Source organism: Mastomys coucha, unplaced genomic scaffold (assembly GCF_008632895.1).
Source record: "Mastomys coucha isolate ucsf_1 unplaced genomic scaffold, UCSF_Mcou_1 pScaffold6, whole genome shotgun sequence".
NCBI lineage: Eukaryota > Metazoa > Chordata > Mammalia > Rodentia > Muridae > Mastomys > Mastomys coucha.
This window is the reverse complement of record NW_022196912.1, coordinates 22,973,540-22,998,240: the sequence shown is the minus strand read 5'-3', so window position 1 is coordinate 22,998,240 and position 24,701 is coordinate 22,973,540. Positions and strand designations below refer to the sequence as shown.

The following is a 24,701-nucleotide window of genomic DNA, read 5'->3' as shown; positions in this document are numbered from 1 at the left end:
AGAATAAACAAGTTTCAGATTTGATTTTGAGTTCCAGAATAACTAAAGCAAAATGGAACAAGAGGGAGTATATCATTTACTCAGAAGAAGCATAGGATTTCTGAGTACTGTAAGAACAATTTCTAATATGATTCGGTGTTACAACTAACATTTTAATAGGAAAAATCAACATTTTATATCACTGCATCTGATGTATCCAGTTAGTTTTTATATAGAAATGCATGAATGTGATCAATAATTTTGTATTTTTATTTTTATAGGAATCTTGGGAAGCTAAAATGCGGCATAATCAGATGTGTTGTGAGACACCACCTACTGTCACTGTTCATGTAAAATCAGGTTCAAATAGGTCACATCAAACTAGAAAACCTAATAGTCTGAAGCGTCCTATTCTTAAAGATAGTTGGCAAGCCTCTGAAAACAATGCACATAATAACAAATCTAAGCGGCCCAGAGGGCCTTGTCTAGTTATACAGCGTCAGGAAATGACTGCTTTCTTTAAATTATTTGGTAGGTGTAAAACATTTTATTAGTCTAGCATTCTTAAATATCAGAATGTAAATCTATTTTGTCAGTTTTTTACAGTGTATTTGTTTGTGCGGGGTGGGGGAGTGCACACATCCAGCATGTTTGTGAAGGTCAGAGGACAACTTGCTGTGAGTAGGTTCTCTCCTTCCATCATGTACATCCCAGGGACTGGACACAGGTTGTCAAGCATGGTGGTAAGTGCTTTTGCCCACCAAGCCATCTTGCCAGCTCTTTTGTAATTTTATAATGAAAATATTCAAACTGATCTGTCTAAGCTATTTAAATCTAAAGGTCAAGTGTATATTTTGAGAGCAATTCAGGAAACATATTTTGTTTGACCTAAAAGAGTATACAGATTCAGATGAGGTACCAGCCCAGTTTGGCTATGCCAGAGGGTGTTTTCCAAGACTTTTATAGCTGAAACAAAGCAAAATAGGAATATTGATCAATCTAGAAAGTTTCAGTCTTTTTGGAATATTGTTAAAAAGTAAGAACATATATCAACATGTTTGTATAATGAGGTTGAAATTGAATTTTAATTATATAATACTATTTTGTTTATATATTTATTAACAGACAAATAGGGACATCTTTGTAGTGTTTATACTAGACAAGAAAGGAGCCTGTTTTGCAGACATGGCAGCAAGGTAGACATTAGAATAAGGAATAGTGTTGATGTTTCCTGATAAGAAATCAAATCATACTGCACAACCCACAGACCTCCTTGTTTATAGAAGGCTGCTATGTGCATTCAAACAAACTTGATAAGATATAAAGAATATCAAAATTAAAAGATGACATAAAATATGTAAGGAATATAAACAAGTTATGAAGATTTCCTCATCAGATTATAGGATGTTAACATGTTTCTATTTCTCCTTATTAAGAATAAAACAAAATTATTACCCACAAACTTTCCTTTACTTCCCGGACTTTGTTTTAGAAAGGGTCTCACCTATGCCAGGCTAGCCTTAAACTCTTTATGTAGCCAAGGATGACCTTGAGTTTCTAACCCTTCTGCTTGGCCCACCAAATACTGGGATCACAGGCAAGCCAAATCCCTGTTTTGTTGGTCATCTCCAGCCCTTATCCACAAGCTTTTTGAATATGCTTCACTGTCCTAAGAAAACATCTGATTCTACCATTTTAGCTAACATGGGAAACAGAAATAGAATTAATAAAACGGAGTCTCAGAAATCAATAGTTATTCCTAGAATTTCCCAAATATTAATTACAATTTTATAATTTATAACATGCAAAATGAATATAAAGAACTTTTTGCCTTGTTAATAAAATGAAGGGGATTTTCTTATATTCTGGTAGTTTTCAACAATTTTGAGAAATGCTTTCAAATTCTTGTTTTCAAAACAAGAATTATTTTTGGTTTTGTTGGTTTTTGTTGTGTTTTCTTTTTGTTTTTGTTTTGAATCTGGGTCTCACCATATAGCACTGGCTGACCTGGATTAGACCAGACCAGCCTTGAATTCACAGAGATCTGCCTGCCTCTGCTTCCCAAGTGCTGGGATTAAAGGCTTGCACCACCACTCTGGGGTAGATAGTATTCTTGATCTTTCAATCCTAATCAATTTTCTCAAAATTAAATGCTAATTATAAATCTAAGTAAAAGTTGAAGTCACCAGGCGGTGGTGGCTCACGCCTTTAGTCCCAGCACTTGGGAGGCAGAGGCAGGCGGATTTCTGAGTTTGAGGCCAGCCTGGTCTACAGAGTGAATTCCAGGACAGCCAGGGCTACACAGAGAAACCCTGTCTTGAAAAAAACAAAACAAAAAACTTGAAGTTATTTATATATACATGATTATATATTTTTGTTTGAATAATAAGTAGACTAGAAAGGAAATAGATGAAAAGGATCTACCCCTCCAAAAAAATCTTGTTCCTTGAAAGGAGAAAGTAATAGAAAAATAATACCCTTAGAACAGTATTAAGTTATTTTTTCTTCAAAGATGAATTATCTTGCATCAGATTCCATTTCTGCCTCTTAAAATTTACACTGCAAAAGAGCAAAGAGCAGCAGTATCTAACAGCCTGTTGGATACTCAGGAAACAAAACATGATTCTTTAAAGCTGTGTACATACATAACAAAGTGAATCAGATGGGAAATGCATAGTCCTTGCAATGATAAATATACTAAAAAACTGACAACTATACCTTAGCAACCATTTTTGTTTAATTTCTAAACATTACTTTAAAATGTCCCAATTTAAAAATTATTTCTTGAAAAGGAACTTTTTTAAGAAGATAGTCAAAGTTATCTTTTGTTATAGATGATGATTTAATTCAAGATTTCTTGTGGATGGACTGCTGCTGCAAAATTGCAGACAAGGTAAGCTGAAAATAGTATAATCATAAGCCATCATTGTTATGTTACTAGACCATTAAAAGTTTTATGAGATACAATAAGAATTTTCTCCTTCGTTACAGTGAGAAAAATAGCTAGCCTATATTCTTTCTTCAGAGCAAAATTCTTTTATTATCCTTTGTGTGTGTGTGTGTGTATCTGTCTTAGCATGTATGCCATAGCCAGTATATGAAGGTTAGAAGACAATTTATAGACAGAGTTGGTTCTCTCCTTCCACCATGAGGGACCTAGGAATTAAACTCAAATCATCAGGCTTGATAATGTGTGCCTTTACCACTGAGCCATCTCACTGTCCCCTAAAGCAGATTTCTTACACTTAATTTTTACCAAATCTATCTGGAAACAAGAATCAATAGAAATTCCATACTTTGGTGGGGGAAGTGCAAGGATACAGTTTCACTCTAGCCTCGCCTTACCTCAGCCTCCTAAAGAGCTAGGATAACAGACACATACTATGCTCAGCTAGATTCAATACATTTTGGTTAGAATTACTACTTTAATTGGTATGGAGAAAAAGATCTTGAGACTCACTCCATTAAGACAGTCTTCTATAAGTTTGAAATATTTTATAAGTAAGACAAAAAAAATCCAATTGTCTTTTTAAACAATTTTATTACTATTTCAATAGGCATTAAGTTGTTCTTGCTATAATTTATAATAGTATAAATAATCTCTTATTCCATGTTGGCTTCCTCTCTGCTAGATAACAGCCATAGATCAGCATTCTCACATTTCTTGAGAAACACTAGACAAATGAAAATTGAGAATTATTCTGTAAAAACAAGTGGCTTTTGGGTTGGAAAGCTAGATTAGCAGTTAAAAGCACTTGTTGCTCTTCCAGATAATGCAAGTTTGCTTCTTAGCACCCAGATCTGGCTGCTTACAACTACCTGTAACTCCAGCTCCTAGAGGGCACGTGTACACACACACGCACACGCACGCACATGTACACGTACAAACATATAATTTAAAATATTTTAAAAATAATGGATCATCCTCTTTTTGGTTAGTATACAAAGAAATGAATTTCATTGTGACATTTTGATCCAAGTGTGTCATTATTCTTTTTTTTCCTGAGACAAGTTTAACTATGTAACACTGGCTGGCCTAATACTTTCCTTGTAGACTTGAACTGGAAGATACTTACCTGCCTCTGCAGAGCGATGGGATTAAAGGAATGTGCCATGATGATAAAAATAATCTACTTTATTTTTATTCAGACTGGTCACTCATTATCCTCTTCCTAGTAATCTTACAGGCTAAAATTAGTTTAACACGTTCTCCGTTAGATATCAAATCCCATAAACTGTCTAATATATTAGGAATAGTGATGGTAAATGCTTTTTTGTAGACATATTTCAATATTTGTTTCTATGTTTTTGAGTCCACTGGTTGTCATTTTATTTTTGTAGATACCCATTTAGATACTGGGCAGTCATATATTAAGTTCAATAACAGTTAAAATATAAATAAAAAATAAAGGAATGTTCAGAGGCTTGTGATTTCATACTAAATGTCAAAATGAAGGCTACTTCATACTTAAAGGTGACAAAGATAAAAATGTTTAAAAATTTTTTTTTAATTTGGGAGGCTGGAGGATTTGCTAATGGTTAAGAGCACTTTTTATTCTTCAAGAGGACCTGAGTTCACTTCCAGTGCCCATATCAAGTAATTCATAACTCCAGGTCCAGGGTAGCTGTTGACTTCTGGCTTCCTCAGGCTTCTACACTCATATGCACACACATGCGTACACGCATGCACACATAATTAAAAACTAAAATTGGGGGCTGGAGAGATGGCTCAGTGGTTAAGAGCACTGACTGCTCTTCCAGAGGACCTGAGTTGAATTCCCAGCAAACACATGGTGGCTCACAACTGTCTGTAATGGGATCTGATGCCCTCTTCTGGTGTGCTTGAGGTCAGCTACAGTCTACTTATATACAATAAATAAATAAATTAATAAAAAAACCTAAAATTGTTTTTAAAAATATTTTGGAAACTTTAAAAAAAAAACTTTAATGTATTTGGGAGTTTAGCTCATATGTATGTTTGTGCACCACTTGCATGCCTGGTATCTTTGAAGGTCAGAAGAGAGTATTAAATTCCCAAGAACTTGGGTTATAGACACTTATGAGCCACCGTGTGGGTGCTAGGAATCAAACTTGTATCCTCTGGAAGAATAGACAGTACTGTTAATGACTGAGGCATCTCTGCAGCCTCTGGAAACTAATTTAGAAAAATTAAAACACATACAATGTATAATAAAAACAAAGACCTTGCCAGGCAGTGGTGGCACACACCTTTAATACCAGCACTTGGGAGGCAGAGGCAGGCAGATTTCTGAGTTTGAGGCCAGCCTGGTCTACAGAGTGAGTTCCAGGACAGCCAGGGCTACACGGAGAAACCCTGTCTCAACAACCTTTTTTAAAATTTATTTTTATTTTTATTTATTATATGTAAGTACACTGTAGCTGTCTTCAGACACACCAGAAGAGGGCATCAGATCTCATTATGGATGGTTGTAAGCCACCATGTGGTTGCTGGGATTTGAACTCAGGACCTTTAGAAGAGCAGTCAGTGCTCTTAACTGCTGAGCCATCTCTCCAGCCCCAACGGAGACCTTCTATGTGGCTCTTAAAAATAATCAATGTGACTATTCTTGTTTCTTCTATGGAATGTAAATTATTTTGAGGTAAATCTGAAGCATGCTAACGTTTTATCATAAACATTTTATAATTTGGTGCTGGTGGGATAGATACAACTGCATCGGCTGGTAAAGGTGCCTGATGCTAGGCCTGATGACTGAGTTGATCCCAGGTTTCACATGTGGAAGGAAAGAATGGAACAGACTTCCATTGTTCTCTGATCTCCACACCTGACATATAACATACATACATAAATAAGGATATATAAATAAGTGTAAAACTATATCTCCCAAAATGAAATCTTTTAAAACAAAGTATCACTTTTTTCTTTTTTTTTTTAAGATTTATTTATTTATTTATTTATTTATTTATTTAATGTATTCACCATTGCTCTCTTCAGACACACCAGAAGAGGGCATCAGACTCCATTGCAGATGGCTGTGAGCCACCATGTGGTTGCTAGGAATTGAATTCAGGATCTCTGGAAGAGCAGTCATTGCCCTTAACTACTGAGCCATCTCTCCAGGCCCAAACTATCACTTTTTAAATAATTAGTAATCATATAACAAAATACTCAAAAGTTTCTTTAGAGTTGTGATAAACAGTATGGTTTAAGTGCTTTAATGTGGGTGTACAGCAGGGAGCAGTGTTTGAAAAATAACTAACCCAGAATACTTGACTATATTATTTAAAAAATCCTTTACTCAGAAATGAAGGGAAGCCCTGGAATCATCTTGTTGTGCAATGCCCTTACAAGATAATGAATAAGTATGAAAAGAAAGAAAAACAATATTCATATTATAACTTGTTTCAAATTTGAACCATTAGATCTTGGCATATGTTCTAATAAGCTAATTATGTGTCTTTGTAATAAGACATTTAAAATGTGTGTTCTCAATGAAAATTAGACCTTGCTATACAGTTTTAAAACTAATTATTGGTGAATCTAGGTGAAAGATGTTTGGGTACTTCATTGAACTATTTCAACTTCTTTATGAGTTTGAAATTTAAGATGGAAAAAAATGGAGTTTTAGTTTTAAAATGAACCAGCTATAAAAAAAATTAGAAATCCTCCTAGTTAAATATAATAAATTATTGGTAACTGTTTCTCACACTATTCTCACACTGTGGATTAACTACAGAGACCAAAAAATAAGTACTCAGGTGATTGTATACAGATAAATATTTAAGTTTTAAAGTCAACTATTTTATAGTAGTTATATTAGTGAAAGCAAACCATTAATACTAATTTCTAACTTTTCCTTGTAGTATCTTTTGGCTATGACCTTTGTTTATTTCAAGAGAGCTAAATTTACTATAAATGAGCATACCAGGATAAATTTCTTTATTGCTCTGTAAGTATGTTTTCTACTAAGTAAATTTTATTGGTTATTTCAATATATGTGATTTATATTTAAAGCAGAAATGTTAAAATTTTATGGCTATTGTTAATAGGCCATCTTTTGTATGAAAATTATGTATTTTTCACTTTATAGGATAGTTTTATGTTCTTTTCATTGGCCTTACATTACATGCCAGAGATTTGTTGTTCCCACTTCAGGTTACATTGTGTCTTTTACATATTTTTTACACTGCTCTCATAAATTTCCCCAACACACACACACTCTCTCTCCTTTCTCTTTCTCTTTCTCCTCTTCTCTCTCTCTTCTTCTTTCTCTCTTTCATTCTCTTTTTCTCTCTTTCTCTCTCTCTCTCTCTCTCTCTCTCTCTCTCTCTCTCTCTCTCTCTCTCTCTCTCTCTCTCTCACACACACACACACACACACACACACACACACACAGACACATTGTGGTTTTTTGTTTTGTTTCATTTTTTGAAATGGTCTCTCAATGTAGCCCTGGCTGTATTGGAACTCACTCTATAGTCCAAGCCAGCCTTGAACTCACAGAGATTCACCTACCTCTTCTTCCTGAGTGCTGATTAATGGTGTTTGTCACCACATGCAGCAACTTATATATTTTTTTAAAAAACAGATTGTTCTCTTTTAAATTGCCAGTTAGTATGTAATAAGTTAGTATGTAATAAGTTAGTATGTAATAAGTTAGTATGTAATAAGACCATCATGATACTTTTATAATGTGAGGCTTTGTAGAAACTCTTTTGCATATGTTCTTTGTAGGTCTGTATCTAAAAGGAGTCATGCATATTTAATACTTTTGTGTTCACTGATGGTGTCATCAAACACTGAGTATTGTTTATTTTCCAGACTTTCTGTTGATATCACATTAATTAGTAATACCTTTGCTATCTGTTAAATTGTTTCTAATAATGTGTTTTTCTAAATTATAGGTCTTAATTTAATTTGGAAAAATGTAATTTCAGAGCTGGAGATAAAACTCAGTGGTGGAATTCTTGCCTAGTATGCACTCCTCAGCACTGCCACCCTCCCAAAACAGGCTTTCTTTGAATAGACCTGGCTGTCCTGGAACCTGTTCTCTAGATTAGGCTGGCCTTGAATTCAGAGATCTACCTGCCTCTTCTTGTTGAGTGCTAGGATTAAAGATGTGCTCCTCCACCACCTAGTTTCATTCAGCACTGCTTTTTTTTTTTTAAGGTAAAACTTAAATTTAAGAATACATTTTGGGCCAAGCGGTGGTAGCACACACCTTTGATCCCAGCACTTGGGAGGCAGAGGCAGGCAGATTTCTAAGTTCAAGGCCAGCCTGGTCTGCAGAGTGAGTTCCAGGACAGCCATGGCTACACAGAGAAACCCTGTCTTGAACAACCAAGAAAAAAAAAAAAAAGAATACATTTTGGAACTTGTGGTGTGCCAGGAAGTGGAGTGCTTCCCTTATATACATGAAGCCTTAGGTTCAGTTACTAGCAACTCTCCCCACCCCCAACTAAAAAACAGGAAAAAGAATATGCTTTCTACCCTATATTTGGATACAACGATGCAACTAGACTATATGTACATTATTTTAAGTGTTAAATTAGGGAACTGTAGAAAAGCATTGGAGTGTTGGGGGTTGGAGAGATTGGCTCAGCCATTTAAGATGGCTGCTCTTCTAGAGGACTGGGGTTCAATTCCCAGCACAACCATCATATCCAGAGAATCTGATGCCCTCTTCTGGCCTCTGTGGGCACCCATGGGTCACAGATGCACATGCAGGCATGACACTCAAATGCATAAAAAGGAATAAATAAAACAATATTGGAGTATCACAATAGCTGTCAGCATTGAGGAGTAGGTTTTAACTGAACATCTACTTAATCCACAATCAGAATCGGTAAAGGAATCAGACCAGAAGAGCTTGATCGATGATTTATTAGACACATTTTCCAGAACATAGGGAAAATGAGCTGAATTTAACATTTGGTGATGATTGGTAAACTGAAAGAATTTAATAGTAATAGCTAAAGCTGAATGCTATGTATAAATCATCACATCTTATATATTTATACATTTAGTTTTCTTGGGTTTTGTTTTTGTTTCTTCAAGACAGGGTTTCTCTGTGTGTAGCTCTGGCTGTCCTAGAACTCCTGTAGACCAGGCTGGCCTCAAACCTACAGAGATCCACCTGCCTTTGCCTCCAGAGTGCTTGGTCATGTGCCACTACTGCCCAGCACATTTAGACTTCTTATGAAATACATTCCTTACTCCTGTTTTATAGACAAGGAAACACTTTGACCTTATAGACAATAAAGCATTTGAAGGTCAGGGAAATTAGTAAGATGGCCAGGTATTGTGGTATTCACCTATATTACCAACATTTAGGAAGCTGAGGTGGGAGGATCATGAGTTTGAGGCCAGCCTGGGCAAGAAAAAAAGCAGAGATGCATATGCATGTATGATATGTAAATGCATGTATGATATTCCCAAGAGCCAAAGTCAGCCTTAATGCTGTTAATTTGCCATTTATATGTTTCAGTATTATACCATATTCAATATCATACTGTTCTGTAGTTTTCTCCATCTGAGAATTAAAGACAAGCCAAAAATGGCTTTAGTGCAAATCCATGTAGAAACCTGAAGTTGGATTTGTTTACTTGTCTTTTGGTTATAGCCATTAAAGTGCTATTTAGCTTTTACTGTGGAGTTTATCTTTTAAGACTGCATTGCATATTGTATTACATTGTATTTTAGGTAACCTGAATTATAATTTCCATCCTGTGTCTATTTAAGCATCTTTTATTAGCCACAGTTCTAAAGCTCACAATTTCTTTCTATATAGTCATGTAATGTTTTCTTTCAGTATTCTTGTAACACTCTGAATTTCTTTTTCTTCTTGTTTTTTTTTTTTATAAATCTTTTGAGACGAAGGTGTTTGTAGCCTAGGCTGGCCCCAAACTCCCTGTGTAACCACGGATGCTCTTGACCTGATCCTCCTTCCTGCCTTTGCCTTCCAAGTGCCGAGCTTACAGGCATGTGCCACTGTGCCAGCAATACTGTTTCATCCTCCCACATCCTCTTCTACATTTACTAGTTACATGGTTTTTTCCACTCTGCCTAGTTATTGAATGAGTTCAAATCCAGCCAAAGCAATTTAGAAATACCTTTACTTAAAAGAAAAGGTGAAAAGAGGAATGGAACTAAGTCGGTGGTAAAACACTTGCCTAATGTGCTTGAGATCTACAGCCTTCTTTTCTAGCTAACTTTAAGTCTTTTTAAAAATGTTGTTAGAACCTACTTGGGATTAGATGAACTTCCTTGATTTGAAGATGCCTTTCAACAAAGAACCCTTAGAAAATTCTAGCTACTATCCTTCAGATTTTCCCCATTTCCTCTGTTAACTTCCATTGAAATCCATTAAATATGCTGTTATATGCTGTTTTCCAAATCTGTTTAATAATTTGGAGGTATTTTGCCCAAACACCGACAGATTTTAATGTGTGTAGGTGTTTCTATCTAGGAATCTACACTCATAAATAAATGGGCATGACAGCTCATTCCTGTAACATTCTCAGTATGTAGGAGGCTGAGGTAGAATGATCCTAGATCAAGGCCAGCTTGGACTACATAGGGAATTCCAGGCTAGCTTAAGCTTTGTAGAAAGATCCTGTCTTAACCTACCCTACACACCTACCACATGCACATGCTTTAATCCCAGCACTCAGGAGACAGCAGCAGTCTCTGAGCTTCACACCAGCCTGGTCTACACAGCAGGTTTCAGGTATCCAAGACATCATAGTGAGACCTTGTCTAGCAAACAAACACAAAGAACAAGAAAGAAAGAAACCTTTGTACAATGTCTGCACCCTGGACATCAAGGACATGAAGGAAAGGTATTACTAGGTAGGTTTAAGGAGTGAAGGTAGACCCTTGCCCTCTGCCCCCGAATGCTCACATTCCTTCTGAACAGGAGAGTAGACGTAGGATTCCAGGTCAGTGGTACAGTGGCAGTGTATATGAGGGATTTGCAGTCACGGCCTGAGTTGAGGAACTACAGTACTGTTTGGTGTCACTGCTGCAGGGTAGCTTGTTGCTTATGTATCTTCAGTGGGAAACTCGGAACCATAAATAAGCTCCATCCTAGTCAGGATGTGACACAGGCAATGATACCTGTTCCCACCCTCCTGCTTGGAGGGTACAGGAGAAGCAGTCAGAGCCACATGGACAGTTGACAGTACCTAATGCAGTGGCAGCCACCATGATGTTAGACATTTTTTATATTTGTTTCTCCAAACTACATTTTGGATATTTCTTTAAATTTATCTACCATTGCTAATTTGATCTTCGTTATATTTGTTATGCATTTTATGTATACTATTTTTATTTTTTCAAATATATTTATTACCTTATTTTTACAAACATATTAGTTATTTTTATTTGAGTATGTGAATATGTATAGTGTGAGTTTATATGCATGATTTACAGGCAAGTGCCTGGAAAGGTCAGAAGAGGGTGTGAGATCCACTGGGCTGGAGTTAGAGGTAGGAAATGCCAGATAGGAGTACTGAGAACTGAAGCCAGGTCCTCTGCAAGAGCAGTAATCACTCTTAATCATGGAGCCATCTCTCCAGGCCATAGACAGTTATTTTTGTATTCTGTTTAAATTTTGGGTTCTGCTCTGTTTGCTTTCTTGTGTGTTTGGAATGTTTTTGTTGTAATAGTGCCCTATGGAGACTGAACTGCCTCTGATGGGAGTTCAGTCCCATTATTATTAACTCCCTCCCATTATTAACTTCATTCCTGTATCTTGTCTCATTTTTGTTTTGTGGAACAGGGTCTCATGTGACCCAGTCTGAACTCAAACTCACTATATAGCTGAGGATAGCTTTGAACTCATGATTCTTCTGTCTGGACTCCTCAAGTCCTGGGATTAGAGATGTGTGCCAACACACTAGCTTAATGTGTGTTTCTTTCTTTTTTTTCTTTTTTTGGTTTTTCTAGACAGGGTTTCTCTGTGTAGCCCTGGCTGTCCTGGAACTCACTCTGTAGACCAGGCTAGCCTCAAACTCAGAAATCCACCTGCCTCTGCCTCCCAAGTGCTGGGATTAAAGGTGCCACCAGTCCCCTGCTTAATGTGTGTTTCTTTTCTGATTGCTTTTAAAGATTTTTATTAATGCTTTTGAGCACAGCTATAATGTGCCATCGTATAATTTTCGTGTGATTTCTTGTTTCTTTTTTTTAAGATTTATTTATTTATTTATTTATTCAATGTCTATGAGTACACTGTAGCTGTACTGATGGTTGTGAGTCATCATGTGGTTGCTAAGAATTAGGATTCAGCTCTGCTCACTCTGGTTGACCCCGCTCGCTCCAGCCTAAAAGATTTATTTATTATTATATCTAAGTACACTGTAGCTGTCTTCAGACACACCAGAAGAAGGTGTCAGATATCATTACAGATGATTGTGGGCCACCATGTGGTTGCTAGGAATTGAACTCAGGACCTTCGGAAGAGCAGTCAGTGCTCTTACCCGCTGAGCCATCTCTCCAGCCCTGATTTCTTGTTTCTTATTCATTTCTTATTCAACTACAAGTACAGTTTCAATTTATCTACTTTTTTGAGTATATAGGATAGTTATACTAAGAGGCTGGAGAAATGGCTCAGGGGTTAAGAGCACTGGCTGTTCTTCCCAAGGTCCTGGGATCAATTTCTAGCACCCACATGACAGCTCACATCTGTCTGTAATTCCAGTTTCAGAAGATCTGACATCCTCAAACAGACATACATTTAGGCAAAACACCAACAAACATAAAATAAGAATGAATTATTATATTAAAAATAATTATAAGTGTTTTGATATCCTCCTATGTATCAGTTTTGGGTTGGTTTTGATTGATTATTCTCCTTATCATGGTTTGTGTTTTCTGCTTCTTTTTATGTCTGGTCCCCCTCAAGTATTTGGCAAAATACTGACTTCCAGATGTGTATGAAGGAACTGTTTGAAGATAGCCCAAAGAAAGTTTAAAAAAAGAGAGTACCTTACAGTCATTCATCTAGAATTACAAACAGTTCTCCTCAGCCAGAGAAAAAGCCACAGTTCTTGGAGTAGTAAGAAAAAATGCTCTAGAAAAGTCTTGCATTGGGAAGGAGCTAATTAGGTCCAGATTGAACATTGTTTATAGATTTATCTACAAGTCAGAAAAACCTCAAAAGAGATTGTTTCAAGGTAACTGACTTGCATCTCAGAACAAAGTTCAACATTTATAGGACTACAGAAACACCTAGAAGGTGCAACAAGGTATACAATTCATTGTATCACTGTTTTTGTTGTGTATTTTAGATATGAGTGTCATATTAATATATAAGTTTTGGCAAGTGTTTAATATTTCTTTTTTTATTATCTATTGTTCTTGCCCTCACCCATTTCTTTTTTGGGTTGTTGATCCACTTTGCTAGGTATCTGGCTAATACAGTTGAAGAAGATGAAGAAGAAGCCAAGTATGAAATTTTTCCGTGGGCTTTAGGGAAAAACTGGAGAAAATTGTTCCCTAATTTCTTAAAGTTAAGGGACCAGCTGTGGGACAGAATTGACTATAGGGCTATCGTAAGCAGGCGGTGCTGTGAAGAGGTGAGTGCTTAAAGTCACTTTCTATAATCTATCTTTGTTATCTCATTTTCCTTGGCATAACTATTTAGTTATTTTTAGTTTGGTTTTGCTTTTTCTTCCTTATTTGGGGATAGATTCCTGCAACTAGCCCAGCCTGCCTTGGAACTCACAGTCCTATTTTGTCCCCTTCAGTTTTAGGATAAAAGCATATCATACCACCATGACCTCCTACTTAGTTTTTAATGATCTCTGTCTGTCTTTCTCTTTGTACATGTCTGGAGATCATTAGCCTTGGTTATTATTATGAGTGGAATTTTTGTATTCTGTTTCTGTTTGAATTTTATCATATTTATTAAAAATTGTAATATCCATTTTTCAGAGCAGACTACCTCTATATTATTCTTATTGTAGTGTCCCCTTCCCCCACCTAAAAGATCACCAGTATCTAGCAAAAGGTTTGTGGACATACTAAAGCATCTTATTATTATAAAACTAGATTGAATAATAATCTTCACTAAAGTATATGAATTTTCAAGTTTTCAACGTTGACACCAACAGTAGGTTATATAAATTAACTAAATTTAAATATGTTTAAAATCTATACCTCTTTTCTCAAAGACTATATTGAATTGCGAGAAGTCGAGGTCTTATGAATTCTCCCAGTAACCCTCATATTTCCTCTTCCTGTAAGAGGCCAGAGACTTCTGAAGAGGATCTGCTATTCTCTTAACCCAGAAAATCCTACAAAATCATGCAAATCAAGAGGTTCAAATCTTCCACACTTTAAGAACACCCATTAAATTGCCCAGGCCATCAAGAATATGCATATCCAAAAAGCGACCAAGTATCTGAAAGATGTCACTTTAAAGATGCAGTATTTGTCGGTATAAATGGTGGAGTTGGTAGGTGCACCCAGGCTAAACAGTAGGGCTGGACACAAGGTCAGTGGCCAAAATGATTGCTGAATTTTTGCCGCACATGCTTAAAAGTACAGAGAATAATGCTGAACTTAAGGGTTTAGATATGGATTCTCCAGTCATTGAACATACCCAGTGAATAAAGCACCTAAGATGTGCGGATGAACGCACAGAGTGTATGGCTGGGTATGTGAGCACCCCTGCCTCCATGAGATGATTCTCACTGAAAAGGAACAAACTGTCCCAAAGCCAGGTTCCAAAAAAAGAAAAAGATATCCCAGAAGAAACTGAAGCAACAAAAACTTATGGCATGGGAATAAATTCAGCATAAAATAAATGCAGATAAAAGTTCAAAAAATACATTGTTTTCTTTTTTTAATTTAATTTTCTTAAATTTCATTTGTGACAGGGCCTTCATAGCCCTGGCTGTCCTGGAACTGTCTATGTAGACTAGGCTAGCTCACAGAGATCATACTGTCTTTGTCTCCCAATAGATGGGACTAAAGGTATGTACCTTCATGCCCAGCACATTTTCTTAACATCAGAGTTTATTAAGGTAAATCGTTTTATTTATAAGTAAGTTATTTTAACCAAATGTTTTTATTAGTATTTTAAACAACAAAAGTTATAGAGTAAAATTAAGTGAAAGCAACGATTATTGTCAACTCTTGTATTACTGTTTCAGAACTTTGAGAAATGTAAACTAGATAATTCTGTAATTAAATCCTACCCAGCTAAATAACCGTAGAACAAAGGAGCCCAAACTAATGAATTCATTTCAAACTTGAGTAAAGACTTTAGCTGCATGTCACAGAATTTTCCAGACTTAATGTTATTAATTATATTTGTTAATGAGAGAAAATACAATTATGTATATTTAAATTTGGATTGTTGACTCTTGGAGGAAATGCAAGGATTCAGAAATAACAGAGGAATGAAAATAAAAGAAAGACTTTCTATATATAGAAAGAAAATAAAGGCCAAGACTATACAAAGTTAAATTCAATGGGGAAAGATAAAAAGTTGCATATACAAGGACTCTAAACTTAATGTATTGTCATTCAAACTGAACCCAATCCAGCTACATGATACTGAAAGAATCATGTAACTTATACCTCTCTCTATTTCTTGTATGCCTTTGTTATGTCTCTACTTGGGTCAATGTTGTGGTCCATTCCTGTAATCCCAGTACTCAGGAGTCTGAGGCAGGGGTCTAAAGTTCAAGGTCAACCTGGACCATATAAATAGTGAGACCCTGTCTCAAGAAAAAAAATAAATGGCAATTACATAGCAATTTGCCAACTTCGAGAGTGACAGAGAGCCATATTTAAACACTCTAATTTTTTCCAAGTACATGCTACTGTGCTTCTGTTCTGTTCTCTTCCATTCTCATTAGAACTATTATGTAAAGCCTTTTCTCTATTGTTCAACAGAACTAGTCAAAGCCTCCTGATAGCCTTATGTTGCCAAAGCATAGGTTAGCTTTTAGTTTTTAGTCCTCAGCTTAGCAGCATTTGGCACCTTATTTCTCTGCTACACTGCCTTCATGTGCTTTTCCAGATATTGGGGTTGAGGGTTTCTCCACTTATTTTGTCAGCTCCCTTTCATGTCACCAGACTTACTAAGATGTCTGAAAGCTCAGTCCTGAGACCTTTTCTTGCCTGGAATTAACTTAGTAATGATCTTGTACATTCTCAATAAATTAACTATGAGGGACTGGAGAGGTGGCTCAGCAATTTAAAACCACTTCCTAGTCACCCAGAAGACCAGATTCAGTTCCTGGCACCCATATCTGGCAGCTCACAACCACCTGCAACTCCAACTCCTAGGAGTCTAACTCCTAGGAGTTGTCCCTATAGGCATGTGCTCATACACACCTGTCTTAGTCAGGGTTTCTACTCCTGCACAAACATCATGACCAAGAAGCAAGTTGGGGAGGAAAGGGTTTATTCAGCTTACTTCCACATTACTGTTGATCACCAGAGGAAGTCAGGACTGGAACTCAAGCAGGTCAGGAAGCAGGAGCTGATGCAGAGGCCGTGGAGGGATGTTCCTTACTGGCTTGCTTTCCCTGGCATGCTCAGCCTGCTCTCTTATAGAACCCACGACTTCCAGCCCAGGGATGGCACCACCCACAAGGGGCCCTACCCCTTGATCACTAGTTGAGAAAATGCCCCACACCTGGATCTCATGGAGGCACTTCCCCAACTGAAGCTCCCTTCTCTGTGATAACTAGCCTATGTCAAGTTGACACACAAAACTAGCCAGTACAACATCCTAGAAGTGGTCCCTACAGGCATGTGCTCATATACAGAAAAATATTTTCAGAAGACTTGAACATAGAGATCTAAAGGTATCTCCTAAGACCAGATCTACATATCAGATTGCTTGTTTTTCCCATTGTCTGATTGAACCCTTAAACTTGACATGTGTAAAATTCTATTCCTGATTCCTACACACAGACCAATGAACTTGCTTCTTTACAGTCTTCTATATGTTAGTAAAAAGGAGCTCCACCCTTCTAATTATTCATGTAATAAAACTGTATCTTTGGCATTTTTCTTCCCCCTTGTATCCTTGCCTTCAAAACTGTTCAGGGGGCTGGAGTGATGGTTAAATGGCTAAAAGCAGGGCTGCTCTTCAGAGGCTCCTAGTTCAGTTTCATGGCTTCTCTCAACTGTCTGGAACTCCATTTTCTGGGAATCTGATGCCCACTTCTGACCTATGTGGGCACCAGAAACTAGACATACAAGTGATGCAGGCACACATGCAGCCAAACACCCTTACACATAAAAACTAAAATTTAAATAAAAAAACTCTAGCATCCTACTATTTCTAGCATTTCTATCACTACCACTGGCTGCCTTAATTGTTGTCATAACTTTGCAAACAGTCTCTCCTGGATGTAGAATGTACCTTCATGTGTTTGCCAAAAATACACAAAGCCTTGGGTTCAATTCCTAGTACCTTAAAACAAAACCAACAAAGAGTTTCATAATCTCCCCCCTCCAAATAGGCTGCTCTTTATATAACTGTGAAAGTAATCATTTGTTAAGCCTCCACACAGTAAGTTTTTTAAAAATTGTATTTGTACAGGTATTTTACATACATACCTCATGCCCACAGACCATAGAAGAGGGCATCAGAACTCCTGGGACTAGAGTTGTAGACTGTTGCAAGCCATCAGGTGGGTGCTGGGAATGAAACTCAGTGATCCTGGAAGATCAGTTAAGTGCTCTTAAACACCGAGCCATCTCTCCAGTCCCCACCCCAAGGAAATCTTTTTCATGACTTCTTTTCAAAAGCTCTCAGTAGCTTCCTACTTTTTATAGGGTATAAGGCAACATTAACCTTAAAATGGTCTGTACCTCCTTTATCACTTGGTACTCCTGACCTTGCTTATCCACTGTGTTCTTTTCTAACCTACTGTATACAGTCTTCCTTACTGTTCTCAACCAAGCCAGGTATATTCACAGTGTAGGATCTTTGCACTTGCCATTCTCAATGGAAGGCATGGGGATCTTTTTGGTTTGTTTGTTCGTTTGTTTTTGTTTTTCAAGATAGAATTTCTCTACCTGTCCAAGAATTCTCTTTTGTAGATCAGGCTGGCCTCAAACTCACAGAGAACTGCCTGCCTCTGCCTCCTTAGTGCTGGGATTAAAGGCATGCACTGCAACTCCTGGCTTTTTCTTTTTCTTTCTCTTCTTTTTCTATTTTCTGTCTTTTTTTTTTTAATTTGTTTTTTGTAGGCATGGAGATCTTTGCACTAGTCATTTTATATGGCAGCCCTAAGTGTGGCTGACATACCCAGTGACATTCGACTGGAGAAAAATGACCCCATTTCTCCCAGTAAGCATCAACTGCAAGGATCCCCTTGGTTTGGAGTGGGACTTTGTGTCTACCTTTACCTCTGAGTGCTGGAATTTTGTCTGGCTTGAACCCATGTAGGTTTGAGTACTTGGAGACTAAATAGTAAGATATGTTGTTAGAAATTAAGCATCCTATACATTTGTTACTGAAATCCTGGTACTAGCATACTGTCAGTCAAATATTCTAAAATTAAGTTAAACTGGAATAGTAGCTACAATGTGCTTAGAATAGTAGTATGTATTTGCATAATAGTTGTGGTATTGAAAATCATAGTATTTGAATTAGTATGGCCCCCATAGGCTCGTAAGTTTCTCCAGTTAATGGAAATGTTTGGTAAGGATTAGGAGGTGTGGTCTTGTTGGAGGAGGTATGTCACTAGTATGTCATTGAGGTTTCAAAACCCAATGCTATTCCCAGTTAACCCTGAGTGCCTTGTGCTAGTGGATCAAAGGATGAGCTCCTAGTTCCTGCTCTAGCACCTTTCTTGTCTTCCTGTGGCCATGATGGTCATGGACTGTCCCTCTGAAACTATAAACCCCAAATTGAACACTATGAGTTACCTTGTTCATAATGTTTTATTACAGTAATAGGAAAGAAACTAAGACTATATTATGTCTCAATATGCATCTCTGAGGATGGAGGCGTTTTTCCTTTATAGCTGATCCTTGAGACTAAGGGCCCAAGGATATTAGCATTTTCTTAAGCTCATACAAAGAAGTACCTGAGCCACATCTTGACTGGCTGCATATGACAGTACTGTTGTTTTGTATTCTCTGATATCTAGCTTCCATATATGAACTAAGTTCAATAGTAACTTAGAAAATTCATTTGTATCTTATCTGGGGAATTAAAAAACATAACTATTCTATTTCTCAGATTTAAAAGTGTCATTAATGCCAGGCGGTGGTGGTGCATGCCTTTAATCCCAGCACTTGGGAGGCAGAGGCAGGAGGATTTCTGAGTTCGAGGCCAGCCTGGTGTACAGAGTGAGTTCTAGGACAGCCAGAGCTACACAGAGAAACCCTGTCTCAGAAAAACAAACAAACAAACAAAAAAGTGTCATTAAATTATGACTTGTCTTTCTGTTACTATGTTAAAGAACATATGCTCCCCTTTTAGGTAATACTGAGTTTTGTGATTTGTCTTCTTTTCTCTTTTTCTCTTTTTTTTTTTCTTTTCTTTTCTTTTTTTTTTTTTTTTTTTTTTTTTTTTTTTTTTTTTTTGGATTTTCTAGACAGGGTTTCTTTGTGTAGCCCTGGCTGTCCTGGAACTCACTCTGTAGACCAGGCTGGCCTTGAACTCAGAAATCCTCCTGTCTCTGCTTCCCAAGTGCTGGGATTAAAGGCATGTGTCACCACTGCCTGGCCTTGAACCATATATTTTATACTTTCCCTTTCTCAGCTTGCTACACTTGTTTAAAATGCTCTCCATGAGACTTAACCAGAGAATAAAGTCTGTTAGGTGTTTCTGAGACTTCCTTTGTCTCTTCACCTTAGACTTAGGCAGACTCCAGATAAGGGCAAAAATCAGGCAAATTCTTCACCAAAATACCACAAAATAACAGTCTCCAGGCCACATACAGTGATTCTTTTCCACTGAAACCTCTTGGGCCAGGTCAGCAGAGTTCAAATCACTCAAAGCCACAAAGTCTTCCATATTCCTTCTAAGGTAGCCCATTAAGCGCCCACTTAAAGCAATCCAATGCTTTCACAGTTAACATTCTAATTTTATGTATGGAACCTCATTAAATGGTTTTAGTTATGTATTTATTATTTTATAAATTTATTATAATATGTGTGTTTATATAAATTTAAGAAACTTGCATGGAGACTTGCGATATGGCTAAATGGTACAGCACTTGCTTTGCAAAGGTATAACACCACCATTTGCTGAATAATCTAATACACTTTTACTTTTTTTTTTTTTTAAACAAAAAAGGGAAGTTATTGGTTCACATAACTGAAAAGTCCAGGTGATGTACTATTAGCTTCAGGCACAGTTGGATACACTTTTACTTTCATATTAAGAATTCTTTCTTGACAGGCAGATTTCTAGTTTGAGGCTAGCCTGGTCTACAGAGTGAGTTCCAGGACAGCCAGGCTTATACAGAGAAACTCTGTCTCAGAAAAAAAAAAAGAATTCTTTCTTGAAGGCAGTGGTGATACATGCCTTTAGTCCTAGCACTCATGAGGCAGAGGCAGGAAGATCTCTTGAGTTCAAGATGAGGGATACACAGATATGTCTTAAAACGTAACAAACAACAAAAAAAGAGTTCTTTCTCATCAAAAAAAATATATATATGAACCCATATACATACACCCCTAAAGCAGCTCCTCTACTGCTGCCTTTCCTTGTCCCTCCTAGGCCCCCAATATAGCTCTAAAATTTCAGAAATTTTAAACATTTTAAAGAAATCACTAGTTTAGGCAAATAGGACTCTGTTTGGCTCTCATTTTAGGATTATACTTATCATTTACTGTGGGTTATTGGTAACTTCAGCTAAAGTTTTTGACTTAAATCTCATTGATATTTTAGATTTCATAAGGTCTGCACATTACAATTTTCCCTAGGTTGACTTCTTAAATGGCTAACATTTGCCAGATGCTAATTATGTGATAAGGATTTTACATGTAATATTGAATCTCAAAGCAATATTTGTGGTAGTTAGCACCTCCATTTTATCGATGAAGTAACAACCTCAGAAAGGTTAAATAATTTGCTCTGTAGCATATGTAGTCTGCAAGTGGTGGAGCCAGGATAAGAAAGTCTACAACTAAAGCCTATGCTTTATTTAAAAACCTTATGACAGTGCCTGACAGTGAGAAATCTTAAGTGCTTTATAAAATGTATCCTTTCCTCACAACTTTCTAAAAATATACTCTAGTCACTGTGTAACAAATAAGGCAACTGAAGAACAAAGAAATTAATTTAAATGTTTTTAAAAAATAGCACATCCCTTAATACAACTATAAATATTTTAAGATTAGCCTAACATAGTTAAGAGCCTGTTTTTTTAACCACACACACAAAAGTTAAGAATTATAGAATGTTTTATACTATATCATCTTTTCTGAACTTAGAAATATTTGAAGTTTTAAAAATAAATACCCTAGTACACTCCTTTAATCCCAGCAGTCAAGAGGCAGAGACTGAGTTTGAAGACAGCTAGATCTGCATAGAGAGACCCTGTCTCAATAAAACAAACTGACTGACTAAACAAACAGCAACTGAAAAGGCTGTTTCATTTATATTATCTACTTGAACTAATTTATTTTGTCAATATTAATATTAATGATCCAAGTAATCACTCTACAGAAAATGCTGCTATGGATGACTTGATGTTGCTGATTTAAGGTTCATAATTTAAGTGTATTTATTGTTCTAGGGGGGTGTTTTTTGTCTGTTTGTTGTTGTTGTTTTTCTTAAGACAGGTTTCTCTGTGTAGCCCTGGAGCTCAATTCCGTAGACCAGGCCAGCCTAAACTCAGAGATTCACCTGCCTCTGCTGGGATTAAAGGTGTGCACCACAACTGTCTTTTTTTCCTTTCTTTTTTAGGTAACTTAGCTGTAATTTTAACTTCAGGTTTAGAAAAAGCTGTTCCTGAGGTACAATTTCTGTGCTTTACTCAATTTTAAAATGTTATTAAATTCACAAAGTAACCTTTTCACTATAGGTTATGGCCATTGCACCAACCCATTACATCTGGCAACGAGAGCGGTCTGTGCATCACAGTGGAGCTGTTAGGAACTACAACAGAGATGAAGTTCATCTGCCCAGAGGACCTAGTGCCACACCAGTGGATTGCTTACTGTGTGGTAAAAAAGGAAGATACGTGAGACTGGGACTGTCTTCATCATCATCTTCATCCAGTGACACAGTAGAACTTATGGAAAAACGTTCTCAGGAATTGCACAATTCATTATCAATGGACATGATAGGTGATCCTTCTCAAGCTAATACCTATTCTCAAGGTATGATTTAATGGTAAAGTAGAATTAGACTAATGCATGTTCTTTATTTATCTAGTCAGACCTTTCTGGCAGTGATGCATAATTTACATAACTGAGTTAAATTTGTATTGAAAGTTTCCCCCTTCAAGTTACCACTTTTTATCCTGTCTATACTCATTTTGTGGTAGCCTACACATACTAAAAAAGATCTTAACATATCTTAAACTGAAAGTTACTATGCTATGAGGTCCAACTATTAAGGCTTGAAGGGTTTCTATAACATGTTTATTTTATTTAAAAATGTTTTCATAAAAATAAATTTACTTATAATCACCATCCAACTATTGGTTTCTTCTATATACTTTTCTAACAAAATTAAGCCATATTTTAGCCAGGCTAGCTTTTTATTATTTACTATAAATCATCTTCCTATGTCATTTAGTCTTTGAAAGCCTTATTGGAATATGTGTAATTTATTTGCATATATCATTGTTGAGCTCTAAGTGATTACTTAGAACAATGATATATTAACTAGAAAATAATTAGCCATAAATACAAACTATGCCATAATTTTCAAATTATTTTTATATGTAGCATTTCCTTGTCATTTCTTTCCTAGATTTGAAATAGTACTAGAATGTTTTGCAATAGGATCCTATTTACTTCTTACAGATTTCCCTCATTTGAAAAATAGATTTCACTAGGCATTGGTGCCACACACCTTTAATCCCAGAACTTGAGAGGCAGAGGCAGAAGAATTTCTGAGTTCGAGGCCAGCCTGGTCTGCAGAATGAGTTCCAGGACAGTCAGGGCTACAGACAAACCTTGTCTCAAACAAAACAAAACAAAATAAAACAGAAAAAGAAAAAGGAAGAAAACCAGATTTTTTGTAGTCTCTTCTATCATAGGAAAAAAAAAAAAACAGACCCACAGCAGTCAGATTTTTACTGGTTTATTTTTACCATATTCCTATGAGAAGGACAATGACTACTGAAGCTTTACTAAAAGGGGAACTAAACTCCAGTCCAGTAGTTCTCAACCTTCCTAATGCTGTGACATTTTAATACAATTCCTCATGTTGTGGTGACCCCCAACCATAAAATTATTTTTGTTGCTTAATAACTGTAGTTTTGCTATTTTTTTTTTTAAAGATTTATTTATTTATTATATGTAAGTACACTGTAGCTGTCTTCAGACACACCAGAAGAGGGCGTCAGATCTCATTACGGATGGTTGTGAGCCACCATGTGGTTGCTGGGTTTTGAACTCATGACCTTCTGAAGAGCAGTCGGTGCTCTTCCCCACTGAGCCATCTCACCAGCCCCAAGTTTTGCTATTTTTATAAATTGTAATAATATAAATACTTGTGTTTTCTGATGGTTGTTTGGGGGTCACGCCCCACAGGTTGAGAACCACTGCTCTAGTCCCTTGACGGTAGTGCATAGTTCCTGTTCCTTTTACTGGACACAGTATTTGCTTAACAAATTTCACTGGCAGTATAGTTTCTTACTTTTCAACATCTCCAAGCACACTCTCTTTGTAATACACATATTTGACATAAATAGGACTAATTATTAGTTCAACTATAAAGTGTCATTTGTCATTCCTCTCCTACCTCCCAGGTTTTTACTTTTACATTCTTTGATCTTCAGAATGGGTAATGTTTATTGGAAAACTAAATGGCCCAGGCAATACAGAAAGCTCCTTATATTCATAATACACTTAATTTCACTACCAATGAAAGTTAAGTATTATTATCTCCACTTGGCAAACAAGGAAACCAAAGCTTATGTTAATTTTCATAAGGTTTATAAAGTAATATTTGAATCCTGGTCTTGTGACTGGAGCCTGAATTCTTACCTATTATAAACTCTGCTTTTAGCAGTAAAAATATGCTGTGGTAAGACCTTTAAGAAGGCTGCTAGAGGGCCAGGCAGTGGTGGTGCATGCCTTTAATCCCAGCACTTGGGAGGCAGAGGCAGGAGGATTTCTGAGTTAGAGGCCCGCCTGGTCTACAGAGTGAGTTCCAGGACAACCAGGGATACACAGAAAAACCCTGTCTCGAAAAACCAAAAAGAAGAAGAAGAAGGCTGCTAAAGGAAAGATGGAAATACCAATAGCCAATGTCCTGGAATGCTTGTGGAATAAGTTGGGAGCAAATTTTAATAATTTGAATCTGTATATATGGAAAACAGAAGATAAACCATTGTGTTCTATTTTGAGGAGCCCCTGTAGATATCATTGGAGCATGTAGATAGATTCCAGGCCTTAACATCCCACTAGGGGTCTGGAGTGCATGCAAGAAGTAAGGTGCTTCGCTAGTCACTATCTGAAAAAGCTGAGGGCAGGGAATGTGTCATTGGGTAAAGGCTTGCTGCTAAGTCTGATGTTCTGAGTTCAGTTCTTGGTGGAAGGCAAGAACTGTCTCCTTCATATTGTCCTCTGACCT

At 36.7% G+C, this 24,701-nt stretch overlaps 1 protein-coding gene across 3 annotated transcripts in view; it reads left to right on the top strand.

The window, feature by feature from the left end:
* Spdya (speedy/RINGO cell cycle regulator family member A) overlaps nucleotides 1-24,701 on the top strand; it is a 38,824-nt gene that overhangs the window by 3,929 nt on the left and 10,194 nt on the right. For all 3 annotated transcript variants that reach the window (XM_031355870.1, XM_031355868.1, XM_031355867.1), the window contains exons 2-6: nucleotides 261-510; nucleotides 2,814-2,872; nucleotides 6,823-6,908; nucleotides 13,365-13,536; nucleotides 21,976-22,273. In XM_031355870.1, the coding sequence (XP_031211730.1) occupies nucleotides 279-510; nucleotides 2,814-2,872; nucleotides 6,823-6,908; nucleotides 13,365-13,536; nucleotides 21,976-22,273 (847 nt within the window). In that variant the 5' untranslated portion in view covers nucleotides 261-278. The remainder of the gene's footprint in view (nucleotides 1-260; nucleotides 511-2,813; nucleotides 2,873-6,822; nucleotides 6,909-13,364; nucleotides 13,537-21,975; nucleotides 22,274-24,701) is intronic.